This window comes from Pleurodeles waltl, chromosome 3_1 (genome assembly GCF_031143425.1).
Source record: "Pleurodeles waltl isolate 20211129_DDA chromosome 3_1, aPleWal1.hap1.20221129, whole genome shotgun sequence".
Classification (NCBI taxonomy): domain Eukaryota; kingdom Metazoa; phylum Chordata; class Amphibia; order Caudata; family Salamandridae; genus Pleurodeles; species Pleurodeles waltl.
The window spans coordinates 793683699-793709753 of NC_090440.1; the positions used below are offsets into that span (position 1 = coordinate 793683699).

A 26055-nucleotide genomic window follows, 5' to 3' on the forward strand; every position below is an offset into this window, starting at 1 on the left:
GTAACATTATTTTATTGAATATATGTCATTGTTGCCTATGTGCTGTAATGATGAAAGTGTCTTGTTAATGTTCCATAAAACACATTGCCATGGAATGTCTGTCTTCCTGTAGCAAGGAGCAAAACCTTTGGCTTCTGGGTGCATGTGGAAGCCTGTGACAGAGAGAACAGCTGTTGCTATGGCTCCTTTTGTGATCCTCATCACTCTGGGGGTTGGTAAAACTAAAGATTCATCCCTGTGCCTTCAACCTGGATTGGATCTCATGAAACATCTTTTTTTAGGAAAGCTGACTACATTCCCCAGGCGCCAGGAGTTAGGGATCATTCCGCCATCTAACATATTAATAATAAGCCCCAGAAAGTCATCTGCTAAGACATCGATGAATTCTTTAAAGAATTCTGCTGGAAGTCCGTCGGGACCACAAGCTTTCCCATTCTGTAAATGTTTCACCACTTCTACTAATTCTGACTTAATGAAAGGTTGGGAGAGGGTGATATCCTCTCCCCTTGATAATGAGGGAATGCTTAATTTCCCCTAAAATCCCCCATTGGCGTACAGTCAATAGTCTGGGTTTGGGAATATATTTGCCTGTAGTGTTTCAACATCACATCCCCCACTGCGCTAGCCTTGGTGTATTTTTCCCCCGTAATCGGGCATTTTAAGGCACGGATCATATTACAGGCCGCTTGATCTCGTGTTTGCCAGGCCAAGAATCTGCCCATGAAGTTACTCTCCTCATAAACTTTTTGCTCGTGGGACTGGAACGCTCTTTCTGCTTTATCCGTATGTCTATCCAACAGTGCCTATTTAGCAAAATCCAATGCTTTCTTATTGCTCTCCGTTGGGGACCGAAGATAATTGTCCAACCTACACTGAACTGTGTCTTCCATCACCCTATTTTGTTGTTTAAGATGTCACCTGTCTGCTGCCTCCTTTGAAATTATGATGCCTCTAATATAGGCTTTTAAAGAGTCCCAGACTGTACTAAGAGAAGCAGAGTCTCTATTTCTATTCAGATAGTCCTTAATTTCAAGTCTGCAAACCTGTACCCAGCCTTCCTCTTGAAGCAGCTGCTGATTAAAAAAACACCTTTTAGATTGCAGCAAACCCCAGTGTAAGGATAATAATGTATCTAGGATAAGGACTGCATGATCCGAAAGGCTGGAATTCTGATTCTGAAAGTGAAGCGTTTTGGACACCAGAAAGAAACCAATGCGTGACGCGCTTTTAAAACAACCAGAAAAACATGTGTATTCTCCTTTGTTTGGCGCTGATAATCTCCAAGGGTCGCCTAGCACCAGTATTCTTTCGTAGTCCTTAAACACCTTCGCCAGTCTAGGTTTGTGTTGCTTCTTCCCTTTTACTTAGGAGTCAATATACGGGTCTTGGAGAAAGCTGAAAACTCCACTGATAATAATTTTACCTGTAAGGTGTAGAAGAGATTGAAAAAGGTCCTCATGTGGCCCGGGATCATCTACCAGGGGGGCGTACAGGCTCACAAAGTAAGCTTCTCCGTTAATATTTTGCAGTTCACCCAACACCAGCACATGTTTTTATCACTCTCAAAATCCAGGACTCGAGCCCCCAGTCTAGAAATACCGCTGTGCCCCTATGAGCAGCTTGGGCAGCCGCAACCCCCTTATAGTCAACCCAGTTTTTAAACATGACAAAGCCCCCGATTTTACTAGCCGGAATATGGGTTTCCTGCAATAAGATTACGGAGGGTTTCAGTGTTTTGACCCATTCTTCAATTGCGCCCTTTTTTCTCCTATTGTTTAGCCCATTAACATTCCAGGAAACAATTCTCAAGGTGGCGTTTAACCCTGCCATTGGATCATTTTAGCATCTGAACAAATTTCCCACCGATTGGGCCTACCCTTTGGTATGTCCTGTTTTATAGACTCTATAGCTCCCTTAGTAGCCATCTGTTGCTTCTACCGAGCCCTGCACCCTCTGATATCATGTGTTCCATCTTGCATATCTATCATACTACATCCATGTCTCCCAAATTGGCTACTCTTATTCTGAGTTGGAGTCTCCTTCCTGTTTGCAACCTCACCCCACCATCCCCCTTTTACCCGCTCCCCCCCTTAAGTGGCCAACACCTGGGGCCCTCCCGTCTGGACAATCCGGGACCACCACCCATCCCACCCCTCTTTCTCCCAATCGGATCTGCTGGAATTGCAGATCCGGATGGACAACGCGGAGAACCGTTCACATAGATCCAATTTAAGATTCACGAGGGTGCCGGAAAGGCACGAGAATGGGTAGACTATTATAGAATTGAGTATAGACCTTACTAAACAACATGTACTCCCGGAACTGGTGGACAGTGGTTCTCTCCATTATGCGAGCTCATCGCATACCGGCAGTGCAACCACTTAATGCTAAATACCCCCAAACAATACTGGTGAAGTTTGATGACTTTCGTATTAAAGAACACATTCTACATCAGGCGATTAAGAGCAAAGTACATCAGATCCCTGGCGACTACACCTTTAAAAAAAATTCAGACATGTCAGCTGCTGCTGCATGAAGGAGGAGGGAACTGAAGGAAATGATTCCGGCATTCCAAAAAGCAGGCGCTCTGGCTGGGCTTATCCAGCAATCAAACCTAAAAGTTTCTTTTAAGGGCTGGTCAAATATAGTCCACACAGTAGATGCGGCTAAAACTCTTTTGCACTCTATACGTAAGGGGAAGGGTTTGGGTTGAGTAGGAGAGTAATTAGCTGGATGAGTTTCACTGCAATTTTTTGCTTATTACACAGCAAAGCGCACATAGGTGGTCATTTTGACATTGGCGGTAAAAACCGCCTACTGCTGCAGTGACGGCCGCCTAAATACCATCACTGCGGCTACCATCCGTCTGCCATGTTATGACAACTGCCAGACTTCCGCCACAAGAAGGGCGGAAATCCGGCAGTGTTCATGGTGGCGGACAGTGGTAAGGTGGCGCTGCTACCACCAGCACCTCCACACCAGTAGAATGCCTCCAGCTGTATTATGACAATACGGCCTGGCAGTGTTCTGTTGGCAGGCGCTGCTGGCAGTAGCAGTGCCCTTTCTCTTTCCCTGCCGGAAGACCTCCTCAACAAAGGTTAGTCGGTGTCCGACAAGGGAGGGGGTGGGAGGGTGTGGGGTGTTGTGTGTGTGTGTCTGAGTGTGTGCATGAATGTGTGAGTGAGTGTGTGAATGCGTCTGTGTGTGTTGTGTTGTTTGCGTGGCTGTATGTGTGTGAGTGAATGCGTGTAAGAATGGTGAAGTGAGTGCCTGTCTGCATGTCAGTGTGATTGTGTGTAAGAATGTGTGCGAGCATGTCTGGAAGTATTCGTGTATGAATGCGTGTATGCCAGTGTGAGTGATTGGGTGTATGCGTGGTGCATGTCTACGGGTGTGTGCGTGTATTGGGGGGGGTTTGACGACTGGAGGGGGTGGGTGTGTTTGAATCGGGGGTGGGGTGTGTGTGTGTGTGTGTTGGGATGGGGTGAGGTGCGTATGTGAATGTGGAGGGTTAGTGTGTGTATATTGGGTGGGAGGGCTTTGGATGGGGGTGGGGGTGTCAGGTGTGTGTTGTGGGGTGGTAGAGCCACCTACCGGTGACAGGGGAGGAATTCCCTGTTACCAGTAGGACCTACCACCATGGTTCCATGGTGAAAACCATGGTGGTAGGCAGGATCATAATGCCGCTGGCGGTAATGTGCTGGCCGCCGGGCTGGAGATTGATATCTCCGGCCCGGCGGCTGATACCGCCTTAGCAGTACGAGTGGCGAAGTGGCGGGTTGGCTGCAGCAAACCCACCATTCTCATAATGTGGCGGTATGTACCACCAGCCTGTTGGCAGTACTACCGCCACATTAACACTCACCGCGAGGGTCATAATGACCCCCTTAGTCACTATGGTGGTCATTATGAACGGCCCAGCCCAGACTGCCATATTCTGAACATAGGAGTGAACAGGCTTCAAAGCAGCCAGTTCACTACCACCCACCACCAGGCCACAGTCCCCGTCGAGCCGACTGTGAGCACATTCGGCCCGGCGGTGGAGGCAGGTCAGGCAGTGGGATTACGATCCCTATTCCACCAGAGATTCCCTGGCGAAGTACCCCGCCAGGAAATCCCTGGTGGAGTGCATACAGGTGACACTAATAATTATTCCTGTCACCTGTATGTGACATGCCTGGCCCCTCCCCACCTCCCACTACACCAACCCACCCCCCAAGCCCCTAGAACAGCCCCCACCCCCTGAACCCCAAAAAACGATCCCCAACCCTCCACCCCCAAAACCCCAAATAGGTCCCCCCACCCCGACCCTCACCATACCCCACCCCTACATACAGGTCCCCCCAAACCCCTACATCCACATTCATCCATTCACAGACATGCACACATGCATACATGCACCCAGACACCCCCCCCCCCACAGACACCCACGCACACCCCCATGCACCCACACACTCACACACACACACACACACCCTTCCCTCTCGGGCAGCACTTACGTTTTCTGTCGCGCTGCTCCGGGGGGGAACTGGATCCTTGGATGCTGCTCTGCCGCCATCACTGCCTCTCCATACACCACCATGCCTAACACTGCTTCATTATAGGCGTGGCGGTGTAGGGAGTGACGTGGCGGTGAGGGTGAAGCAGCATCCACCCCTGCCACTGACCGCCAGCATGGCGCATGGCGGGCCTCGCCATCAATGGCGGTGAGACACCAGGGGTCATTATATGGCGGGATGTCGGACGCCAACACTGGCAGTCTTTTGTTGACCGCTGGCACAGTTGGCGGTGGGACATCCCGCCATATTCATTATGAGGGCCTATATGTTGTTAATACCCTCTGCTGCTTCCGGTGACCAAGGTGCCATGTCAGGGATCTCATGAAACATCCATCAGAATGCTACACTCTGACTTGCAAAGCCCTGCTCGATGAAGACTCCATCCTAATTAGGATACTCCTCCCTTATTTCCTGGCCTGGAGCAACTGATGATGCCAAAGGATTTTGAAAATCTGTATGCTGCTTGGAGGGATTGTGAAGCACTTGTGTTACAACTATGTTGAATAAGATTTTATTGTATCCTCTAATCATCAGAATGCATTAGTCTACTGAACAGATCACCTCTGATACTTCAACACTACTGGGATGTTTGATGTTGATGCAAACAAAAGTCAAGATGTAGTTCGCCTTAAATCATATGCCATTCATCAGACAGTATAAATGTTCCTGTCCCCAGACATATGCCCCTTAAATGGGGAAAGACTGGCTTCGGAGATAGGGTGGGGAACCACAGTAGCAGCCATTTAACCCTTCAGGCACCACTGGAAGATAGCTCCCTAGTGCGTAAAACATATTCAGTTGCTTCCACAGTATAGAACCCTGGGATATTTTTCAGTAATGTTCCACTGGAGACTAGCTGCAGGAATTATTGGCTTCTCATCTCAGTCCTGGCAAACTCCTCACTCAGAGGCTGAGCTGCTCTGGGTAGAGACAGTCACGCTTGTGGCTCACAGGAGCTGTCCAGAACCCACACGACTAATTACATAGATTCAGAGACCTGCCTTGTAAGTCGCTCAGCGCCAACTCCTGATCCTAACTGTGCCTAATCCCTTGCAGCACATCTCTTGTGTCTGTCACATTTTCTAGAGAGGAGGTTGGCACTTGATGTAAACAAATGGAGATGAGGAGCCTATTTGAAAGGCTGCCATCATTAGGTGTGCTAAGTTATAAAACATGTTAATATAGTTCCTGTATACTGCACTCTATATGTTGCATTTGGTACATTCTGACTGAAAGGGACATAGAGTAAGGACCACTAAATAAACAATAACAGCTAATGAACATACTTTTTCACTTTTTACTATGATGGTCCTCATGTTAATTGCTCCGAGGCTTTTTTAGGCATACTGATGATTAGTTTTCTGTGAGGCTGTCCGCCATTATCTGATACTTTGGTGTTTTGTAACAAAATACACATTGTTCCCCATCAGATGTCTTTTAGGATTTTGAGCTCTGCTGGTAAATTCTCATGAACACATCTCTATTAGGGTTCATGGGTGTGGTTGGAAGAGTTCTGTTGTGTTTCCTGGTTCTCAATAAATCCAAATAAAATACTGTGAAAATAGCTGACACCAAGACACATTTCAGCAGTCTGTGTTCAGGAAAGGCGTTCAGCACCGGCTCATTGGATAGCGCTAGTATTTTTTCTGCATTTTATATTTTTTCTCTACCAATCTAATTGGTCTGGAGGGAAAGAGGTTTTCATATGACCTTAGGATATTGCTTACCAACACATTTTACTTGTGAATTGTTTTGAAAACATGCTCCTTTATGCACAAACTATGACTGACAAGTGTTTTTAAGGAATTATAATGATAAAGGACAGGAAGTCAAATGCTCATAAATGTTTAATAATCTGTCAGAATACCAGTGTTTTGGTTTCATACTTGATGTTAGCTGTTCCTGAATACTGAGCCAAACCTATGATTCTACCAGTGCTTCAAACTGGTGGTACATTCGAGCAATGGTGCTTTCTCACATGTACAGGCAAACATCACTTAAGTCATTCACGCCTGAATGCAACACGTTTACTTGTTGCTGGGAGTTAAATACCACAACCATAAATCCCCACATCAGCTCCAATTACATTGGACATCACTATAGGCCAGACTCAAATTCAGTGTCTGCATCATGAAGCAAAACCACATTTTTACTTGAAACACTAAAGGTAAAACAAATCCAATCTAAAACAGTAAAGTGGGTTTTTACCTGCCAAGCCCCTGGAACTCTGCTGGAATCAATAAGACTCACCCTTACAATACTGTCATTTAAAGACCACTCTAAACAATCCTCACCCAGGAACAATGCACTACCTCCTTCATTCTCTTCTTAAAATGGTAGTTACCCTAGATTCTTCTAGTATTTTTTGAATCACCAATTGGTTTATAGTAAAATGATCTGATGCCTTCAAGTGAAATCTGATTTGATGCATACAGTAATAACATAACATGAGAAATATTAGTGTTTTGGGCGTAAATTGTTAAAACAATGATTCCTGCAGCTTAAAATGGTTTTTAAATCAATTGAGCATATGCTTTTTTAGGTCTGGACTAGAAACCCCTCTACCTATCCAACGAGTCTCATTTTTCATCAAAATTGCACAATAAAAATATACACTTTCATGCATACACACAGGCTTTAGGTCAGCTCCCTTCTTCCATTAGTATCTTCTAGTGTCATTCACATTTTGCTTCTACCCACTACAGCATACACTATGGGGCAATGGGTCAGCACTCTTCTCCCATTAGCTGTCTTGCTCTATAATTGATGATAATATGCAAAGCCACTTGAAAAAAAGTGTGCTTTAGAACCATGGTTGATGTACCTGGGCTGTTGAGCCACTGCTTTCTTTTTATATTTTTGTGTATTTTTACCATTTCTTTTATATATTAAGTGAGCCATTCTGTATTGTTTGTTTATGTGTTGCCCAAGTCGCTAGCTTGCATCTAAAGTTTTTTTGAATTATTTTTAGAAAATTGAATGTGAATGTTTTTATGTCTAGTTGTTATCCATTTTTATGATTTGAACGCGTTTTACTTGTTATGTCTTTTAATGTATTGTATGTGCTGTCGACGAATTTAAAGAATTGGAACTACAAATAAATAAATAATGTCTGCAAAAACGAATTACAAAATGCATGTTTTCCAAGGCTAGACCTTTTGGATATGCCAGTGCTTGTCTATGTAGTGTATTGATCAGTAAAAATGATTTGAGTGATCGTAACATTACTGAAAAATGTGGTTAGTGGTCATAAAACAGAATGATAGCAAAATTTAAACACATATTTGGCTGTAGGTTTGCACTACATTTATCAAAATGCTTTGTACAAATGGCTGGATCTTGCACTTGGCGAAATTAATTTTGTTAAAGATTTTTTAGCACACTTCAGAAATGAAGAAGTATAAACTAGATCTTTCAAAAATATTGAAGATATCTGGGGCAGTTTAAAATACCCTATTGCAAACCATGTATGTATGAAGTAGTGCCAGGTAATGATATTTTGTGCACTTCCAATTCAAATGTATAATGAGATTTGTGCCCATATGTAATTAATCACGATTGGGTGTGAGGCCAATTATCAAGCTTGTATGTTGCTGTTCTTACTGTCTTTAAAAAAAAAAATTATTAAGTTTTCATAAGGAAACAAACAATGCTGCCATAGTACAGAAAGAGAGAATAAGCTCATCACATCCATAGGCGAACAGTACATTCCATAATACATATGATGTCAATAACAGTGAGCACATTGGTAGCAATCATTAAAGGATTAGGGAAAAAGGAGGGGGTGAGGTGGAAAAGGGGTTAGGGGGAAGAAATAGGTGAGTCTATCAGTGGCATCCTTGGAGACAGTAGAATCCAGAGTCACGAGATATGTTCAGAGAGGTGCCCTACGTCTTTAGGCCTAGAGATGGGAGGCTAGAGGGAGGCATAGAATTTACTGGTCTTATCACAGTACCACATATCTTTCAGCCAGTCAGTAGTGGTGAGTGGTGCATTACTGCCCCATAGACAGTTTATACATTGTTTAGCTAAGAGCAGGGCCATGGCAGTGAATCTCCAAAGGCCAGGGCTTAAGGATTTAACATACCTTAATAGTGCCATTAGAGGATCTGGATCTATGGTGTGGTCCACAATAGTGGAGATGAAAGCAAATATGGCAGTCTAATAGGTCCGGACAATGTTGCAATTCCAGGTAAGGTGTGTGAAATCAGCATGGTCAGCTGCACATGGGAGGCACTGATGTGTGTGTGCGGGGTCATAGCGGGCTAGGGCTTTGGGGGTAGTGTATGCCCTATGCAGGTATTTATAATGCAGGAATTTATGTCTGCTATTTAGGGGATACTCGCTTAGTTTCTGTACAAGAGTAGGCCCATGTTTTATCAGGGATGTAATAACCTAGATCATGGTCCCATACCATGCGAGGCCGAAGTGTACTGGCTGGCTTAAGTGGAAGACAGGTGTAATAGAGATGAGGCACTAATCTTGATCTGTCAACAGAGCATACCACCAATGTGAGAGGAGAGAACCTAACTGGTTCTTCAGGGGGAGTGAGGAGTTTCTTGCGCAAGGCGCTATGGAGGCGCAATCTGGTGAACTTATTAATGGAGGATGGGGTCCCTGCAGACTCAAATGAAGTGCATAGGTCAATCCTGCTATTTGTAAAGAGATCTCCCATGGTATTTAGTTGACTGGAAGAGAGCGCTCGCTGCACCATTGTCTCCTGAATCAATGGGAGACATGGGTTGTTGCTGAAGGGAATGAGAGGAGACTATAAAAGGGTAGCACCCAAACATTTACAGAGTTTGGACCAGGCCCAGCAAGTCGTGGAGTGGGTGTGAATGTCAGAGGGTTCTCGAGGTAAGCTGCAGGGCCGGACTGAAGCTAAGGGTATTGGCTATGCTTGGTCGCTCTCAGGTTTGAGATAGGGAAGCCTGGAATCTGGGTGATACCAACAGAAAAAGAAATGACTTTGAGTGGCCAAGTAATATAATTGGAAGTCCGGCTTGCCAAAACCTCCTTGGGCATATGGGAGGGTTAATGTCTCCCATTTGATTCTGGGACAACGGTATGCCCAGATCAGGGGAGTCAGGAGGCTGCGCAGACTTGAAAAGAAGAAATTAGTCGGGCAATTGCAATGTTTAAAAAGAAAAAAGAAAGTGTGGAAGAACCACCATCTTGATGATGGCCATCTGCCCGGCGATGGATAGAGGGAGATGGATCCAACGATCTATCTGTGTAGTGCGTTTGTCAACTGCAGAGCCGTAGTTGATCAAATCACCTCCTCCCTCTTCTCATCTAGCTGCATCCCAAGGTATTTAGGATTTGGGGGGGTCGGTGCACCAGCAGAGAGGATATTCTAGCACCTACGGAACAGTGGTGTCGTTTAGTGGAAAAAGACTTGCTCCATTTGATGGAGGGACCAGATGATGCCCCGTCGCATATAATGTTCTGGGTAATGGATGGAAAATATGTGGGGAGATCACACACAAAGAGAAGAATATCCTCTGCGTAGACAAGATGTCAGGTTGTTCCTTGTGGAACCTGAGCCCTCTGTGTAAATGGCGCTTGTGCAGATGACAAACTAAATGATCAAGGGTGATAATAAAGGGGAAAAGGGACATCCCTGGCGACTTCCCCTGGAGATAAGGAAAGCATTGATTACCAGGCCTTTGATCAGCAACCGAGCCATGGGAGAGGCATACAAGAGGATAATAAGCTTGCTGAAATTACGTGGCAAACCTAATTTTTGAAGAGTAGCCTTCAGGAAGGGACATTCTATGGAATTCAATGCTTTGTCAGCGTCCTGAAAGGCCACAGCACTGGGGAGAGAAGGAGAAATTTGATTCAGGACTGAGAATATGGTGCAGAGGTTAATAGTGGTGGAACGATGTGGTACAAATCCTGTCTGTAATGGGGAAATAATTTGTTCCAGGAGTAGGGCCAGGCATGTTGCAACGACATTTGCCAAAATGTGGTTGTCGTAATTGAGGAGAGAAAGTGGACGATATGATGTGTAACGATCAGCTGATTTACCCGGCTTAAGCAGAGGAGTGATGATTGCTTCACAGAACGTGGGCAGGAGAACACCATCCTTGAGGGCATCGGCATATACCTCTGAGAGACAGAGTATTAATACCTGTTTAAATGCTTTAAGGAATTTGCCACTCAGACCGTCTAGGCCAGGGGCCCTAGATCCACCCAAGGCATCTATTGCCTGTGCGACTTCCTCATGAGTAGTTCAGGATGCCAAGAACTGCTGCTGCCCATCAGCTATTCACACTATAGCTATTTCAGAGAGGTAGGAGTTAAGTGTGTTAGTTTCATCCATAAACTGTGTGGTGTAGAGTTGCTCATAGTAATACTGAAATGTTTATGCTATGATAGCGTTATCGGTGACAGCAGAACCTGTCTCTGTGATGACACTTGTGATATAAGAACTCTGGTAGTTGGGACAAAGTAGACACGCAAGGGTACAACCGGGTCTTTTGATCTTACAGTAGTGACGGGCCTGCTCGTATTTGCCAAGGAAAGCCAGTTTACGATCAGCAAGTTCCTAGAACTCCTGCAGAGGTACCTAGTCTCCATGTGACAGTGGGCCATGCACGGTGCAGTGACCATAACAGTTGAGGGTGAGGCACTCTTGCTCTACCTTGGCCAAATCATTCCGAATACATCGAAGGATTACTGCTTGTTTGGATATACAAATGCCCTGGATGTAAACATTGAAGGCCTCCAAAGTGTTGCGTATGTGGCCACCGAGCTGGAGTTCAATTCAAAGTATTCATTGATCAACTATAATAGTTCTGAACTGAATACAGGCAAAAGCAAGGCAGTGTGGGATAGGGGGACCAGGTGTTGTGTGGAGCGGAGTAGACGGTGAAGCCCCTTTTGTGGGGTTGGTGGATGCGCAATGAATCGCTAAGCTGATACGTGTCCAGAATATCCTGCAATGCGTGGTGCAAGCAAGATTTAGTGATGGTGGGGGGGCTGGTTGAGTCAATCAGGGGATGGAGAGTGATGTTGAAGTTTCCCCGTAATAGGACAAGGTCGGATGCAAAGCAGTCTAGCAGGCAGGTCAGTGTGTGATAGAATTCAGGTGAATCTATGTTAGGTACATATGCGTTAAGGAGGAGGATTGTCTTGCCAGCCAGGATGCCCATTACTAATAAAATATCTGCCATCCGTGTCTGCTACATGATAGTGATAGATGAATGGCAGAGATTTGTGAGTTAGGATGCAAACTCCTCTGGGGTAGGTACTATAATAGGAAAGTAATCGGTTTGCTGCTCAAGCAGACGCAAACCTGCAGTTCTCATGGGGTGATAAATGCATCTCCTGGAGAAAGACCAGTTTGATGTTGTTTGTTAAGATAAGAAACCACCTGTTTTCCTTTCCTTGGGTTATTTAACCTGCAGATGATCCACAATAGAGACGTAAGAGTTAATCCAGAGGCATCTCTAGGGTGACCAGTAGTGTATTGAAATAGCACAGAGAAATAAAAGGGCGCCTAATCTGCAAAGCGCACAGATGCAGTGTAGCAATAGCAGCAGCAGAACCAAACAAACATGAATATCCAACAAAACCCTTCCCACTCCGACACCAGAGTCCAAAGGACTGGCACATATGCATCAAAACATAAAGATAACATAACAGCAAACAGTCAGTGTACACCTCAGGGAGGTGGCAATACTTCGGGGAGTGTGTATGTCACAAATAACAATAGTAAAGAAAGTTAATATCAATGAGCGTTTCCGAAATGTCTCAGCCATGACCAAGAAAGTGAAAAGTAGGCACCAAGTGCACTAGGTCCATTAGAGCAATAAGAGGAGTTGAAGGAGCCAAAGGCATCTGGCCATAAGTAAGCAGGAGGAAGCGGTGGGCAGAGCTCAGTCCAGTGAGTTCGGTGCCAAAGCGGGGTTCGCAGTCTCGGGCAGCTGACCAGGAGTGGTCTGTCTGGACGAACGATTGCTTTGTGCCTGTTGTTTAGAGAACTGGGCCACCTCAGTGGGACTCTTGAAAATATACTGACAACCAACACGAAAATGTACCGGGTAGAGTATACTGTACTTCAAGCCCTGCTTTTAGAGGGTGTTCTTGACAACTGTGAATTTGCACCTAGCCTCCTGTACAGCCAGTATAAAATCAGGGAACAGCGATAAGGTGGAACCCTGATACTGCTGAGGACCGCACTCGCAGAACAGGCAGGGCACCATATGACGGTCCAGATAATTAAGGAGTCAGTCTATAATCGGGTAAGGAGTGGCACCAACGGGAAGGTGGAGCCCAAGAATCGATAAGCACGCTCCACTACAAATGTGTCCATAAAGACCTGGCGACCAAAGACTTCGACCAGCAGCTTTTCATCAAAGAGATCCGGGTGGCCCATGCTGGTGGTCTCGGCTGTTCCCATAATTTGTAGGTTGTTGCGCCGAGATCTGGTCTCCAGGTCTTCATTCTTTGCCACAGTGGTCTTGAGAACATGCTTCTATTTCTCCAAGCGCCTTGGATTGTTGGAAGCACCATCTTCCATGTCTGAAATCCTTTGCTTCGCCTCATCTTATCTGGTGGTACGGTGGTCGAGTCGCTCGCATATGCAGTCCAATCGACTGTTAAGTGAGTCCAGGCACGTGTCGATGGACTGGAAGCCATACCGCAGCTCTGCCATAATGGCGGACCTGCCATCAGAAGACAGTGTGGCAGGGTCCGAGTGGGGAGGAGCCTCAGTGTCAGACAAGGAGTGCTGGCTTCAGGGACCACGCTGTGGATCAAAGGCCAGTCTTTTTTGTCTGGGGTCACCCGAACCCATGATTGCAGAGGATGGACCAACAGGTGGTATGGTATATGCATCAAGTATGGTTAAGTTACAGGCAGAGCGATAGCTGTACTTCAGGAGGATTGAGAAGCTTGACCGGATGCTGGGGGAGTATGATGACATAGATGAGTGAAAGAGGTGAGGAGGAGCTTTGCAGGAAGGGCAGCACCTTGAAAGCCCGGGCAACACAACTAAATTACAGCTTAACAGGGATGATGGGATCCCATGAGAAGGTCCAGTACTGCCGATGTCATGTTGGGGCATCCCCCCTCAGCGTGTGCATGAAGATTTGCTGGAAGGTGAGTGCAGCCACATCAAAACCCCCTGTTCATTGAAGGATACCCAACCAAGCACCCAAGGGCATGATATAGCCCCACCGGGGTAGCATTAGAAGCCAGTCAGCCACAGATACAAAGAGCATGGGCGGCCCGCAGACTGCTCCAGCGCAGATCCACCACTCAGCGCTGTGCGGTGCAGCCAACAGGTAAATAAGGCAAATGGCTGGAAAATGAGGCGCAATCCGTAGCGGGCCCCAATATAAAGCACAAACCCAGTGGCCATCGCCAGCAGCTATGGAATACCAACGTTGGCTCCCGTACCACCACGCCAGGCTGCTCACACCGCAGCCCCGCACTCAGGCTCACCCACGACCCCTATAGTCGCTGGGCCTCTGAGAGCCGCATAAGGCTGCGGAAACTACAAGGACCACAAAGAATACCCTCTGCTTTTCTAATGATGATATTTCATCCTGCGGTTTTGGTATTTAACAAGTGCAATAAATGTCTCACCTTTTCCAGCCTGCTCGGAATCACCACCTAGTGTACAGATTAAGGTACTATATTCATGTTTATATTTTATTTGCTGTGCCACATAACATTTGATCTCATGCCTCTTCAGTTAGATAGAAGTTAAAGGTAATATAATTGTTTGCAAGCTTTGGAAAGATCATGAGTTTGCTTGGTATGTAAATGCTAATGCTGGTGTCTTTTTATTTACAGTGCCAGAATTTGGGAAAGCTAACCACAGTTCAAATAGGCCATGATAATTCAGGGCTGTATGCCAAGTGGTTGGTGGAGTATCTCATGGTCCGAAATGAAATTACAGGTCATACATACAAGTAAGTATTCTCCCAGAATTTCTGTTTTTTTATCAGAGATCTCTTAATGTAATGGGTGAGTAAGCAGTGACTGCATAAGTTTGAAGAATCCGATTTAAGTCTGAAAAATTCTTTGCACAATGGGATTTTCATATTCCTCTATTTTGGGCACCATTTGCATTTATAGAAACACAAAGTTTTTAGTTGTATTAGGTGATGAAAAGCTTTCTAAAAGAAAGTACTCTTAAGACTAAGAGCTAATTATTATGTTGGACAGAACAAGACTAAGTAAATGTAGAATTATTATTGGATAGGAAGGAGCATACATTAATTAAAGACATTATTATTGAAGTTGAAGGGTGACTCGAGTTTTTGGATAAACAAGTACCTCAGTTTTTGAAAGGTTCTTTAATCTGAAGAAACTGATTTTTCTCAACAATTTAGATGACTATTTTAAAAATAGTACTTGATATGTTGGCAAATATATAGGTTTTGTAATCAAGTCTCTTGATGAAATTTATAAAGGTATTCTATCCATAAAAAAGCTAAAGGCCTGATTACGTACCTGCAGCGGCGGTCCGACTGCTGCAACCCTGGTAGTCCAACCACCAGATTATGATGCTGCCAGTTGGACTGCCAGGAGACCGCCACCACTGCCAAGATCAGAGATCCCATCAGATTGGCGGCGGTGAAAGTCATGGTCAGCCACAGCAGTGCCGAGTTCAGCACTGCTGTGGTGATCACAACTTTCCTTTCCGCCATCCTTTTCATGGTGGCTGGAAGGCAGAGTTTGGGCCACAGGGGGGTCCCTGCAGTGCTCACGACAATGTCAATAACAATGTCATGGGCAGTGCAGGGACACTTTTAAAGTGTTACAAACATTAATGCACAAGCATGATTAGGAAGATATGTTTTACAAACATTATCAACCTATTTTGCATATTAATAGTGATTGCCAAATTCTTTGCTAACACACCACCAACAAATTTAGATTTGTAATTCTGTTATTTAATTAGGTATGATCAATCTGGATTTGTTATGGGTAGGTTAACATCTAATAATTTCAGAATATTTTCAAATATTACCTAAAAATGTGCTTTTACCAATTTGCTTTTGGATGACTTTCTACTTTATGCAAAAAATATTTTTGTTACAATTAATTGGCTATTTATATTCAAAGTGTTACACTGCTATGGTTTTGGTCTTTCGTTTATTAAGATAATTTATAGTAATTAATTGATATATTAAAATATGGTAAATAATTTATAATTTATATTTTAAACAAATTGTAAACCAGGTGGTTCTATTTCACCTTAGTTTGGTTTGCATTGTGCTACAATACAGAAGTGACCATTACCTCCTTTATTATTCATTTTATGTCTAGAACCATTCTTAGAAGCAGTTGCATGGATTAAGTTTCCTAAAGAGGAAGTGAAGCTCTTGCCATATGCTGATGACATGTTATACCTGTTATGTTTTTCAAACTATGAGTAGTGCCTCACCCCTAACAAAATATAACTATACTCGTGTAGGTGCATAAAAAACTCGACTTCAATAGAACTCAAGTGTAACTACTTAGATCTATGTATAAGATACACATACGATTGTTCTAATTTCCAGTGGCGCTCCCAGAAGATAAAGTGCTTGGTATAGGGTTTTCTAGAGCTGTTAAACACCATTAATATTAACCTGTTGTCTATTAGGGAGAAATTGTGTATGTTAAAATATTGATATTTTTATTCTGACCTACAAAAATATTGAATCCAGAACACTGACTACCACTGTGATATCAAGGTAAGTATATATAGGTAAGTATAGATTCACTATTCTTAACACCACATCTATGTGCCTTGATGATATATATTGCCATCTACCTTCCTTGATGATGTGCATCATAAAGGTACATTGATATGGAGCTGAGATTAGTGAATATCATCCTATCTATCTATACTTACATTTTTGATACAGTGGTAGTAAATATTCTGTATTCTGTGTTTTTGTGGATCGAAATAAAAAACTCTGTAATGTGATAGAATATCAGCAGAAGTTTACTTCTTTAATTGCCTCTTGTCTTGGTGGGGAAGTCTTAACAATATTTTATTATTACTCTTCTTTCTCCCTTTTTAGTTTCCTAAATTTGTTTTTAAGGCCCTAGAAACAAAATGGTGCTTGAATAATACATTTCCCTGAATTGCCTTAACAAAGTTGAAAACACTTTATATAGATTCTAGTGTAAGATTTCTTAATTTCATTGAAAGCCTTCTTTTCTATTAGACTAGTGTGCTGTTTGCTCCATACCTATGAAGTAAATAATTTCTCAAAGTAGTTTGATATTAATACACCTGGATTACTGAGGTTTGCTGTTAAAGAGTAGTCATATGTCTTACTGGTCTTCTCTTAAAACTAACATTTGAAAAGCACTCACATGAGATACTAAGAGAATTATTATTCTGTAATTGTTCCTGTTGCTTCATTATCTTCTTTCTTAATTTGGTATGGTAAATACTAAAAAGATCTTTTTTGAAAACTGGGAAGCTAAAGGTATCCTGTCAGTTTTAAAATTACTTGAGAGGATATTTCTTTTATTGTTCAGAAATTACAAGCCAGATTTAAATTACCTGATAATTATTAACACAATTATATATCCCCTAAAGCTGTTCACCTGCAATGTGTTAATCTTTATTTATCATCCCATGTGGAATGATGATGTCCTTTAGTGCATCATTATTACTTTAGGAAATACAACCAAATAGTTTTCCCAGACCCAAACCAAATACTGAGGTAATATCGAATCTGAATAACAGGTTTCCTGGGATATTGATTTACAAATGAATTTAGGATTACAAATGTCAGAATATTTATGTCTAACTTTACTTAAACATTATTTCTTTTACTGCTGTTAAATTAAGGATGAAATACGAGTCCTTTGATGCTTTATTTTAAATGTGTAATTTTGCAAAAAGGGCCTTATTTATTATATATTTGGAAATCTTTGTGGATTATGGATGGCTTTACCCAAATCTCTGGTAAAACTGCATTAATGTTTCTTTTTTTTTTATTTATAGGTTCCCATGTGGGAGGTGGCTGGGAAAGGGAACGGATGACGGGAGTTTAGAGAGAATTTTGGTTGGAGAGTTACTAACCTCGCATATGGAAATAGATGAAAGGCAATGCAGAACGCCCCCTTTGCAACAGTCACCAAGTATGATCCGAAGATTTGTCACAATATCGCCAAACAACAGACCAAGTAAATTAACCTAGTGATATGATAACTATTACAGACCAAGATTTAAACTGTTTTGTTTAGTCTTTACATTTGTCAGTGATCAATCTGCACCTTATCTTGCCGACTCTCTTACACTATTCACGTATTGCAACACTGTACTTGGCCAACCTTTACGTTCTATCTGTGTCCAAGTCCAACTATACTTCATTTTATTTCTGCTTTCTCTACTTACTTGGGCTCCTGCTTTAGGAATACTCTCTGAGCTCAGTTACCCTCCATCGCTACCAGCATTCAAGCGTGCCCTGAAGTTCTATTTACTGTTTCAGTTATTGGCTATTCAAATTTACTTCCAAGCCAAATATATGTGTACACATATTGTGTTTTGTCATTACCATCTTTCCTCGCTATACATTCTGTAGCAATGTCCTAACATGTAAATCGTATGTATATTACCATAAATGTATTCCGTATTTCCAACTGTGACACTGTTATTTGCATTAATAACTGATTGCTATGTAAAGTCATTCAGTTACATATGCTCTTGATCTGGAAGCAGAATAAATAAGTCTTGTCAGTTAGATGCTTCTTTAAATCTGTTGATCAGTATTCATCCTCTGAAGGGCTACTTTTTAAATAACAGTTTTATTTTTTTATTAAACATGAATCAGGACCTTAGGCTTGCACATAGTAATCTTCCGTAGGAAAAGCTGCCGTAACGACACAGATCCGAGTTTTTTTTTTTATGGAAGATCTAATCATATTAGTTCACTCATGGTTCAGCTTAGTTCCTTGAAAGCTGCATTTGAGATAAAGGTATTAAATATATAATTCAAGCAGTTTTCTACGAGATAAGGCCAACTCCTTCTGCTTTGATAGAAATGTGAATGCTGTGGATTGGAAGAAGATAAAGAAGAGATGCATTAGATGAGAGTGATAAGCGAGATGGGTCAGTTAAGAAGAAGGTGTAAAAGTAAACAAAAGATGATGATGGGCATGAAACAATCTGACTTGCAGAGAGAAATGTTTCTAATTAGATAATACTTTCCGAAATTGCTGGGGAAATGCATTAGTGGGAGACATTAACCATACAATTGGTGTGGCAAATGTCCTCTGTCATTAAATGCAATAGAGGAACACTATCTAATAGGTTTACCAGACTCAGAAAATCTCATACAGTACATTCAAAAGACCCCAAAAGGTTTGGTGGTACAAATATGTCGAGCAACCATTTTATTTAATGATTTACTTATTAGCAATTTTACATAGTGCCCACCACACCAAAGGGCTGCCAATAAAACATAACTATAGATCGCAGTATAAAAGCCCCCCTTTATGTATGAACAATGATATGAGGATTAGACAGCGGTATAAAATGTGCACATATTTACATTTAAAAAGGAACACGTAAGAATTCAGGTGAGCTGATAAGGTAGATCGTTAACAAGGAGAGTCAGGATTTCAGAATTCTGTTCAAGCTTGAGTTTTTTCAGGTCTTTCCTACACTTTATTAAAATAATTGTAGCTGGTTTTGTCTGGATCTTACGTGGAATTGAGTTCCAGATTTTTGCAGGACTTTTTGTGAAGGATACAGAGAGAAGTAATTATTTTCTAGCAAGAGAAATGTCTAGAAATCAGGATGTAATGCTCTGGAGTGAGTTGAAGGCTTCAGACTTTTTTTAGTTAGGTACTTTGTTGTGTCTGTATGAACGGCACTGTGTACATTAGCTGTATTGTGCACAGAGCCATTCATGTGGATGGTTTTGTGCTTGAAGATGTTCTTGCTTCAGTGAGTAGGTTTTGAAAATTGATGAGTATAGGGATGATGCATTTAAAGTATGTGGTTCCTGAAATTAACGAGGTGCAACGTGTATTGCCACTTCATGTGGGAGAATGTGGGTCTTAGGAATCCCAGATAGAATGGAAACCCCATAGTCAAGTCTTGAGACAACTAGGAATTGAACTTTTGATTTGATATTCGATTCTCTGATGTAGGATTTAATATTCCAGAGACATCTTTAGTAATGTTGGACGCTTTTTGCTTGTGTGTTAAAGTAGGCATGTATGTCCAGTTTTTACTCTAAAGTAATGTCTAGGAATGTTGTATAGTCAATGAAAGAAGGTGTGCAGTCTAGTATATTCTGTCAGCCAAAACAAGCTGGATTCTGTAATGTAGCCATGGAGGTGAAATTAGGAATAATTCTCAAAAACATGAAAAACAAGCATTGACAAAAACAAAACGCTGACAGCCAAGCAGGAGACCTATTGACTACACCTCGTTCACAGGTTGGTAAAGCTTCCTTACAGTGAGGTAAGCCTTGTAAGAAAGGAGCAGTCAATCAAAAAGGGATTTATTTGAATATTCATTAAAACATCTATACAATTTCAATAAGAAGCAAATGGAAACCAAACAGGGCAGAGGTAATGACTCCAGCTTGTATATTATTATTTTATCTTTTATGAAGGCTTCCAAAGCTAGCTTAAAGTTGAGCTCACAGATCACTTTCTCATTTTTTGTACAATGATGATAAAGAAAGCATACATAACTGTAATTAAATTCACAGAGCGCCCTATTCACATGGGCATTTTGGAGGAGAGAAAGTACTATTCCTTTAGTGTTCTTTTAAATACTATTGAATGATTGTGTGAATTGCCCTAAAACATCTGAAATATCCGGGGAATATATACAAACAGTTAGTACAGATGGAAAAATCTGTGTCCCCTTTGCACTTTTACTAATTGGTAGTAGGACAATTTGGTTGGCGAATCACAGAGGCATCCAAGAATATATTAAATAGTACTCCTGCAGTAACACTTTCCACTTAAATGCTTTTGTGAATGGATACTTTTATTTTAAAAATGCATAGTCAATAGTGTGGCAAAAAATGATATTATTTGATATGATGGGTAAACTATTATACAGCTTAAATCTTGTAAGTCACACATTGTTTATACTATAATAATAATAATTTCTATTTTACAGAGCTGAATACCGGCCAGATCCAAGAAGCAATCGGCGAGGCTGTGAATGGCATAGTAAAGCATTTCCATAAACCAGAAAAGGAGGTGAGGATTATATTTACTAAATGTAGCCAGTAGACTTCTTGCACAAAGTAATGTCCTTTGTTGTCATTTTCCTGCATGCAATAAGCACATCCAGCCCCTCATTGCTGTAGCTGTTTCAAATAGATAGATGCCTGTACCAACATGCAGAACTGAACAGTAAATATCTGTCTGCTGGCAAAGTTGGAATGCAGTGATGAAAGTTTGAGTTTTACATGACATTTTCGACTTCAGGTTTTAGCTCTTACATAGCACAGCAAATAATAAGCGCCATCGCTGCACAGCTCAGTGGCACTCATTTTATCAACTGTACAAGGATGATAGACTGCAGTGGCCCCCAAAGGGGAATTCCAACACATGACCTACATATTCTTCACAAGGTAATGCAGCTGTGCACAACTAGTTACAACATAATTAACGTGCACCATTCTAACACGCATTAGGATGCCAAAAACTCCTACATGTCAAATACCAAATTAATACGTTCTGACACAATTAAACAAACAGACACGGTTAAAAATCAATTGCATCTATTTTCAGTAAGCAACAAAAGCAAAGTCTGCCAACAGCCAGAGTAATAGGGTAGCATCTTAGGCACAGAGTTTGGGATGGTGCGAGTCTGAGATTTACTAATGATCAGTGTGGTGTTCCCAGCTAACTGCCTCATTCAGAGTGTTGCTATAGATTCAGACACAACAGCACCCGCTGAATTATAGTCTTAACCCAGCAATAGGTGTTTTGTACTTGATTTTAACTTTTGTCCTTTGCAAAAGGTTATAATGTATGAAAAAGCACAGTGTCCAACTTTATTGTACTTTATTGTTGCATTTGCACAATTTCTTCCAGTTAGGACACATAAAATAGCCTATTCTAAATACATAACTCTGCACAGATTGCACCAAACCAGTAATATGTTTTAGTTTAAAACCGAGAGCCAAAATGTTTCTATCAAATTTTACACTTACAACATCAACTCCAATGACTGTCCACATTATAGGCCTGATTCACTAAGGCAATTTACACTTTTTGAGTAATTTACTCTTTAAAAAGGTTTACTACTTTGCCTAGTCACAAAATACGAGTACTATTAAAGAAAAAAACAAAAAAAACAACAAGCAAACAGTACGTTCAGTATCACACATGGCCAATCATTAGAACTGCACACCCTCCCAAAGAAAATAATGGAAGTAGGGAAGTAAAATAAACCGTGCTAGTAAATAATGTTAAATTAAATTAATTTATTTAAAACAGTTACAAATATAAATTAATATAATATAATGTGCAAACATATAAAAATAGTACAGATTTATTATTTCATTATAAAATATTTTAATGCCCTATTTTGAATTTAAACATTATTGTAACAATGTTTTCTTAAAATATAACTAAATTAATTTTAATTAAGTCTGTACCTCACTTTAATGAATTCTTAATGCATTGTAAAACATTATTTTTTTCCTTAGGCGTGAGGTTTTCTTTAAATTTCAACTTTAGAAAAATAGTTTCATTTAATGTATTTCCAATAATTAAAGATGTATTGTTAAATTAAGTGCTGTAGCATTTTCCTTTATTTTCTTCTACATTTAAAATGAATTTACATTACTATTTAAACATAAAAATATTTTTAAACTGTATTTTCAATTTTTTTAAAATTTCTGCCTTCGTTTACCTCCCTATGGTATATTTGAACATAACTACAAGGCACATCGGCACTCTTTACAGAGAGAGAGAAACAATATTTTGTGTGTATTAATTACAAATGCTAGAATGTGACGATGAGGAAGTCATAGTAACATGGCATTGAGTCATTTCTGGCATGTGGACATAGGAAGCAGGAACCTGTGGGCAATTATCATGCTGCCAGCATTCTGTGTCTTTTTCCAACACAGGTCAACAGGGAACCAAGATGGCCGCTGTGACAAGCTCTTTAGGCTAGGGATGACACTCTGTATAAATCACAACCAGGTCCTGGCCATTCACCCACTGAATTGTGCCCATGAAGTACAATAAAGGCAGCAGTGTCAGCCCGACTTCAACTGGATATTCAATCACATTGCCATTACGATGACATTGAAGGACAGACCCTGGGCTGCATCAGGCATCTTCTTCCACAGGGCTGGTGAATGAGCAGATTCACTTCCCCAGTGGCTGGCCTGCGACTCCCAAGCTGCTCTCCTGGCATTAAGGGATGACCGTGGGCTGCTCTGCACCCAACATCATCTTTAGAGCTGGATCGTCGGCAGTTCTGCTTCTGTCCACAGAAGCAACTTTGTGACTTCCTCACCCCTTAGTGCTGCTGGCAAGCTGGGAAGCTAGGTTGCATTTGGCTCATACCTCCTTTTTGGGCCATCAGGATCAGGCCATTCCCCACTCCTCTGTGTGTCGCACTGCTGTGACTCTCTTCACTTTGGTGCCGTCCTGCACTCCCCATTTAAGCAGCAGCATAGTAGAGCGCAGCTAGATCATGCCATCACAACTCCAGTGTCTGCGGTGCTGCCTGTGCCCCTCCCAACATGCAGCATACAGGAGGGTGGAGGTGCCTGGATTGATGGCTGGCACTTTTCAAGATGCAGGGCTCTGAGTGCCGGGCTCCCCCCTTGCCCGAGCTACTCAACCACGAACTAACACCTGGACTGTTGATACTATGGGCATGATTACAACTTTGGCGGAGGGGGTTTATCCGTCCCAAATGTGACAGATATCCCGCCCACCGTATTACGTGTTCCATAGGATATAATGGACTTGTAATATGGCGGGCAGGATATCCGTCACATTTAGGACGGATTAACCCCCTCCGCCAAAGTTGTAATCAGGCCCTATATGTCTCAGTTGAAATAGACTGCCAACTTTCTCCTTTAGAGGTTATAGCAGTATTGTTAATTATGTTTAGAGAAAAAGGGAATGTTGAGAAACCTTCAGAAGTTCATAGTACAACCAAGTACGTTTACCAATCATAAACCTTTAATAATCAGTTTCAAGCTGTCATCCTGCCCATGTAACATTAAGACCAATAGGGTTATGAACTGAAACCGTTACCAATAACAGTAGCCCCCTCACTGACGCTTGACAAAAACACTCACGGTGTCACAAAAATGTTATATCTTTGGGTCTAAATGAGATCTTGGCTTGCTTAGAGGAGTCACCTGCAGACATGATGATATTCTTTAGTTATGAATCTTTTGCACATGTTATCTGTAGCACGATGAGTGTACCTGTTTTAAATAGGACCTTGGTATGTTTTAAATAGGATCTTGGTGCCTGTTTGATAAGTAATGCAACAAAGCACACTGTAGATTAAGACAGGCTCTAATGCACCCAACAAATGTGGCAGATAATCAAGTAAGCAGAAAGCTTCTCTAAAACAGAAAACCCGTACTACAAGTAAAAGCCTGGAATTATCTAATCCATGATTTAGGGAAGTTATTACTAAGGTTACCTACCCAGTTCCGTGAAAGTGAACATCCTATTTGTCCGCATCCATTAAGATAAATGTATTGAACATTTCAAGTCTATCTATGACCCGGATTAAACAGCAAAATGTTATGACAGTCATGGAAGTCAGGCTGAATGTTAGCTTGCAGGAAGTCCTGTTAGCCCTTAAGAATAGCCCTGATTTTTGGGCCCCACCTTTATGTAATGTTTTTAACTTGATAGGCTCCACTAATATACCTAGCACTTGGTCTACATCAACAAATTTCACAGCCTTGAAAAAGGAAAACAGAGGTGACCCCCCCAAATGTTACCGGTCAATATCTCTAATTGACTCCTTGGTTACAATAATTGTCAGACTCCTAATGGAAAGAATTATTGATTGGGCAGGTTCAAAAAAAATATTGTTCACTGTCAGTATGGATTCTGTCAAGGAAAAGGAGTGATAGAACAATGTATGAACTTACATTTGATCATCCACAAATATGTGTATGCTCTGGGTGGATCAGGAGAGTTGGCCTTAATGGACCTCATATCAGCCTTCAACAAGTTGAATAGGTGTAGACTATGGGGTATAATATGTGAGGTGGGTATTGAGGAGACCATTTTCTTCAGCTTGAAAAGCAGCAGAGGTGATTCCCATAAAAAAAATAAAAAATAAAAAATCTGGCACCATATGTCTTAAATAACTACTGTCCTAGTTCGCTTCTCCCCTATTGGGTAAGTTAATGGAAGGCCTTGTAAACAAGCAATTCATGGATTATTTAGAAGCAAATCAGCTCCTACACTCCTCAAAACCAGGGTTTTGACCAGTCCATAGCACTGAGACAACTTTAGTGGCCGTCTCCGACCATATAAGATGCTCCTCAGATGCTAATAGCCCCATCATGTTAGTACTACTTGATTTGTCAGCAGCATTTGACACTGTATCGCACTCTCGCTTGCTTCAAAGACTAAGGGAATGTGGTATTTGCAGCTCAGCCCTACAAAGGTTTGGAGACGTCCTTACCAATTGAACGCAGACTATGACCTTAGGATCTTTCAGATCTCATACTGTACTGCTTGACAGAGGGGTGTCCCAAGGTTTGTGCCTTAGCCCTACGTTATATAATATCTTTGTGACACCCCTGGCAAAGATAGTAAAATCGCATGAGTTGGGACTGTACTCCTATGCGGGTGACTTACAGCTACTGCTTTCATGTGACTGTGAGTCAACTACAGTGAAAGAATGCTGTGGAACTGGCTTGAGAGCCATCGCTGCCTGGATGACAGAGAGTTGCCTCCAGCATAATACAGCAAAACAGAGATCATGCTATTTGGGAGGGCCTCCAATATATGGACTCCCAATTGGTGGCCATCTGAACTTGGCCATGCTCCCCACCCAGAAATGATTGTCAAAACCCTAGGGATGTATTTGGACCAATTCCTCACTATGAAAGTACAGGTTTGCTACACAACGGGGATGTGCTTTCATTTGTTACACTTGTTAAGGGGGGGGATTTACTCTTCTTCCACTTTCAACAAGGAAAACTTTAGTCTAAACCTTGCCTGGGCTATGGCAATGCTTTACTCACCTCCATCAATGAGTCCTTGCTAACTAAATTACAGGTGGTGCAAAGTACGGCAGCCCGCCTCATTTGTAATGTACCTACAAGGTCATCATCAACCCCTCCCCCTTTTACGTTCTCTATATTGGTTACCTGTACGTAAAAGGATAATTTTCAAATTCTGTTGTATCACTCACAAAGCACTCTTGGAAAAGGGGCCTCACTAATATCTTCAAACCTCACCCTCTACTGTCTAGGAAAAGCCCTAAGATCGATTGATAAGATGTTCCTGGCAGTTCCTCGGTTTAAGAAGTCTCAGTCTGGGG

At 42.0% G+C, this 26055-nt stretch overlaps 1 protein-coding gene across 2 annotated transcripts in view; it reads left to right on the forward strand.

The window, feature by feature from the left end:
• The window catches only part of DENND5A (DENN domain containing 5A), a 298910-nt gene that overhangs the window by 231143 nt on the left and 41712 nt on the right, over window positions 1–26055 (forward strand). For both annotated transcript variants that reach the window (XM_069223636.1, XM_069223637.1), the window contains 3 exons: window positions 14370–14488; window positions 17533–17714; window positions 20674–20756. In XM_069223636.1, the coding sequence (XP_069079737.1) occupies window positions 14370–14488; window positions 17533–17714; window positions 20674–20756 (384 nt within the window). The remainder of the gene's footprint in view (window positions 1–14369; window positions 14489–17532; window positions 17715–20673; window positions 20757–26055) is intronic.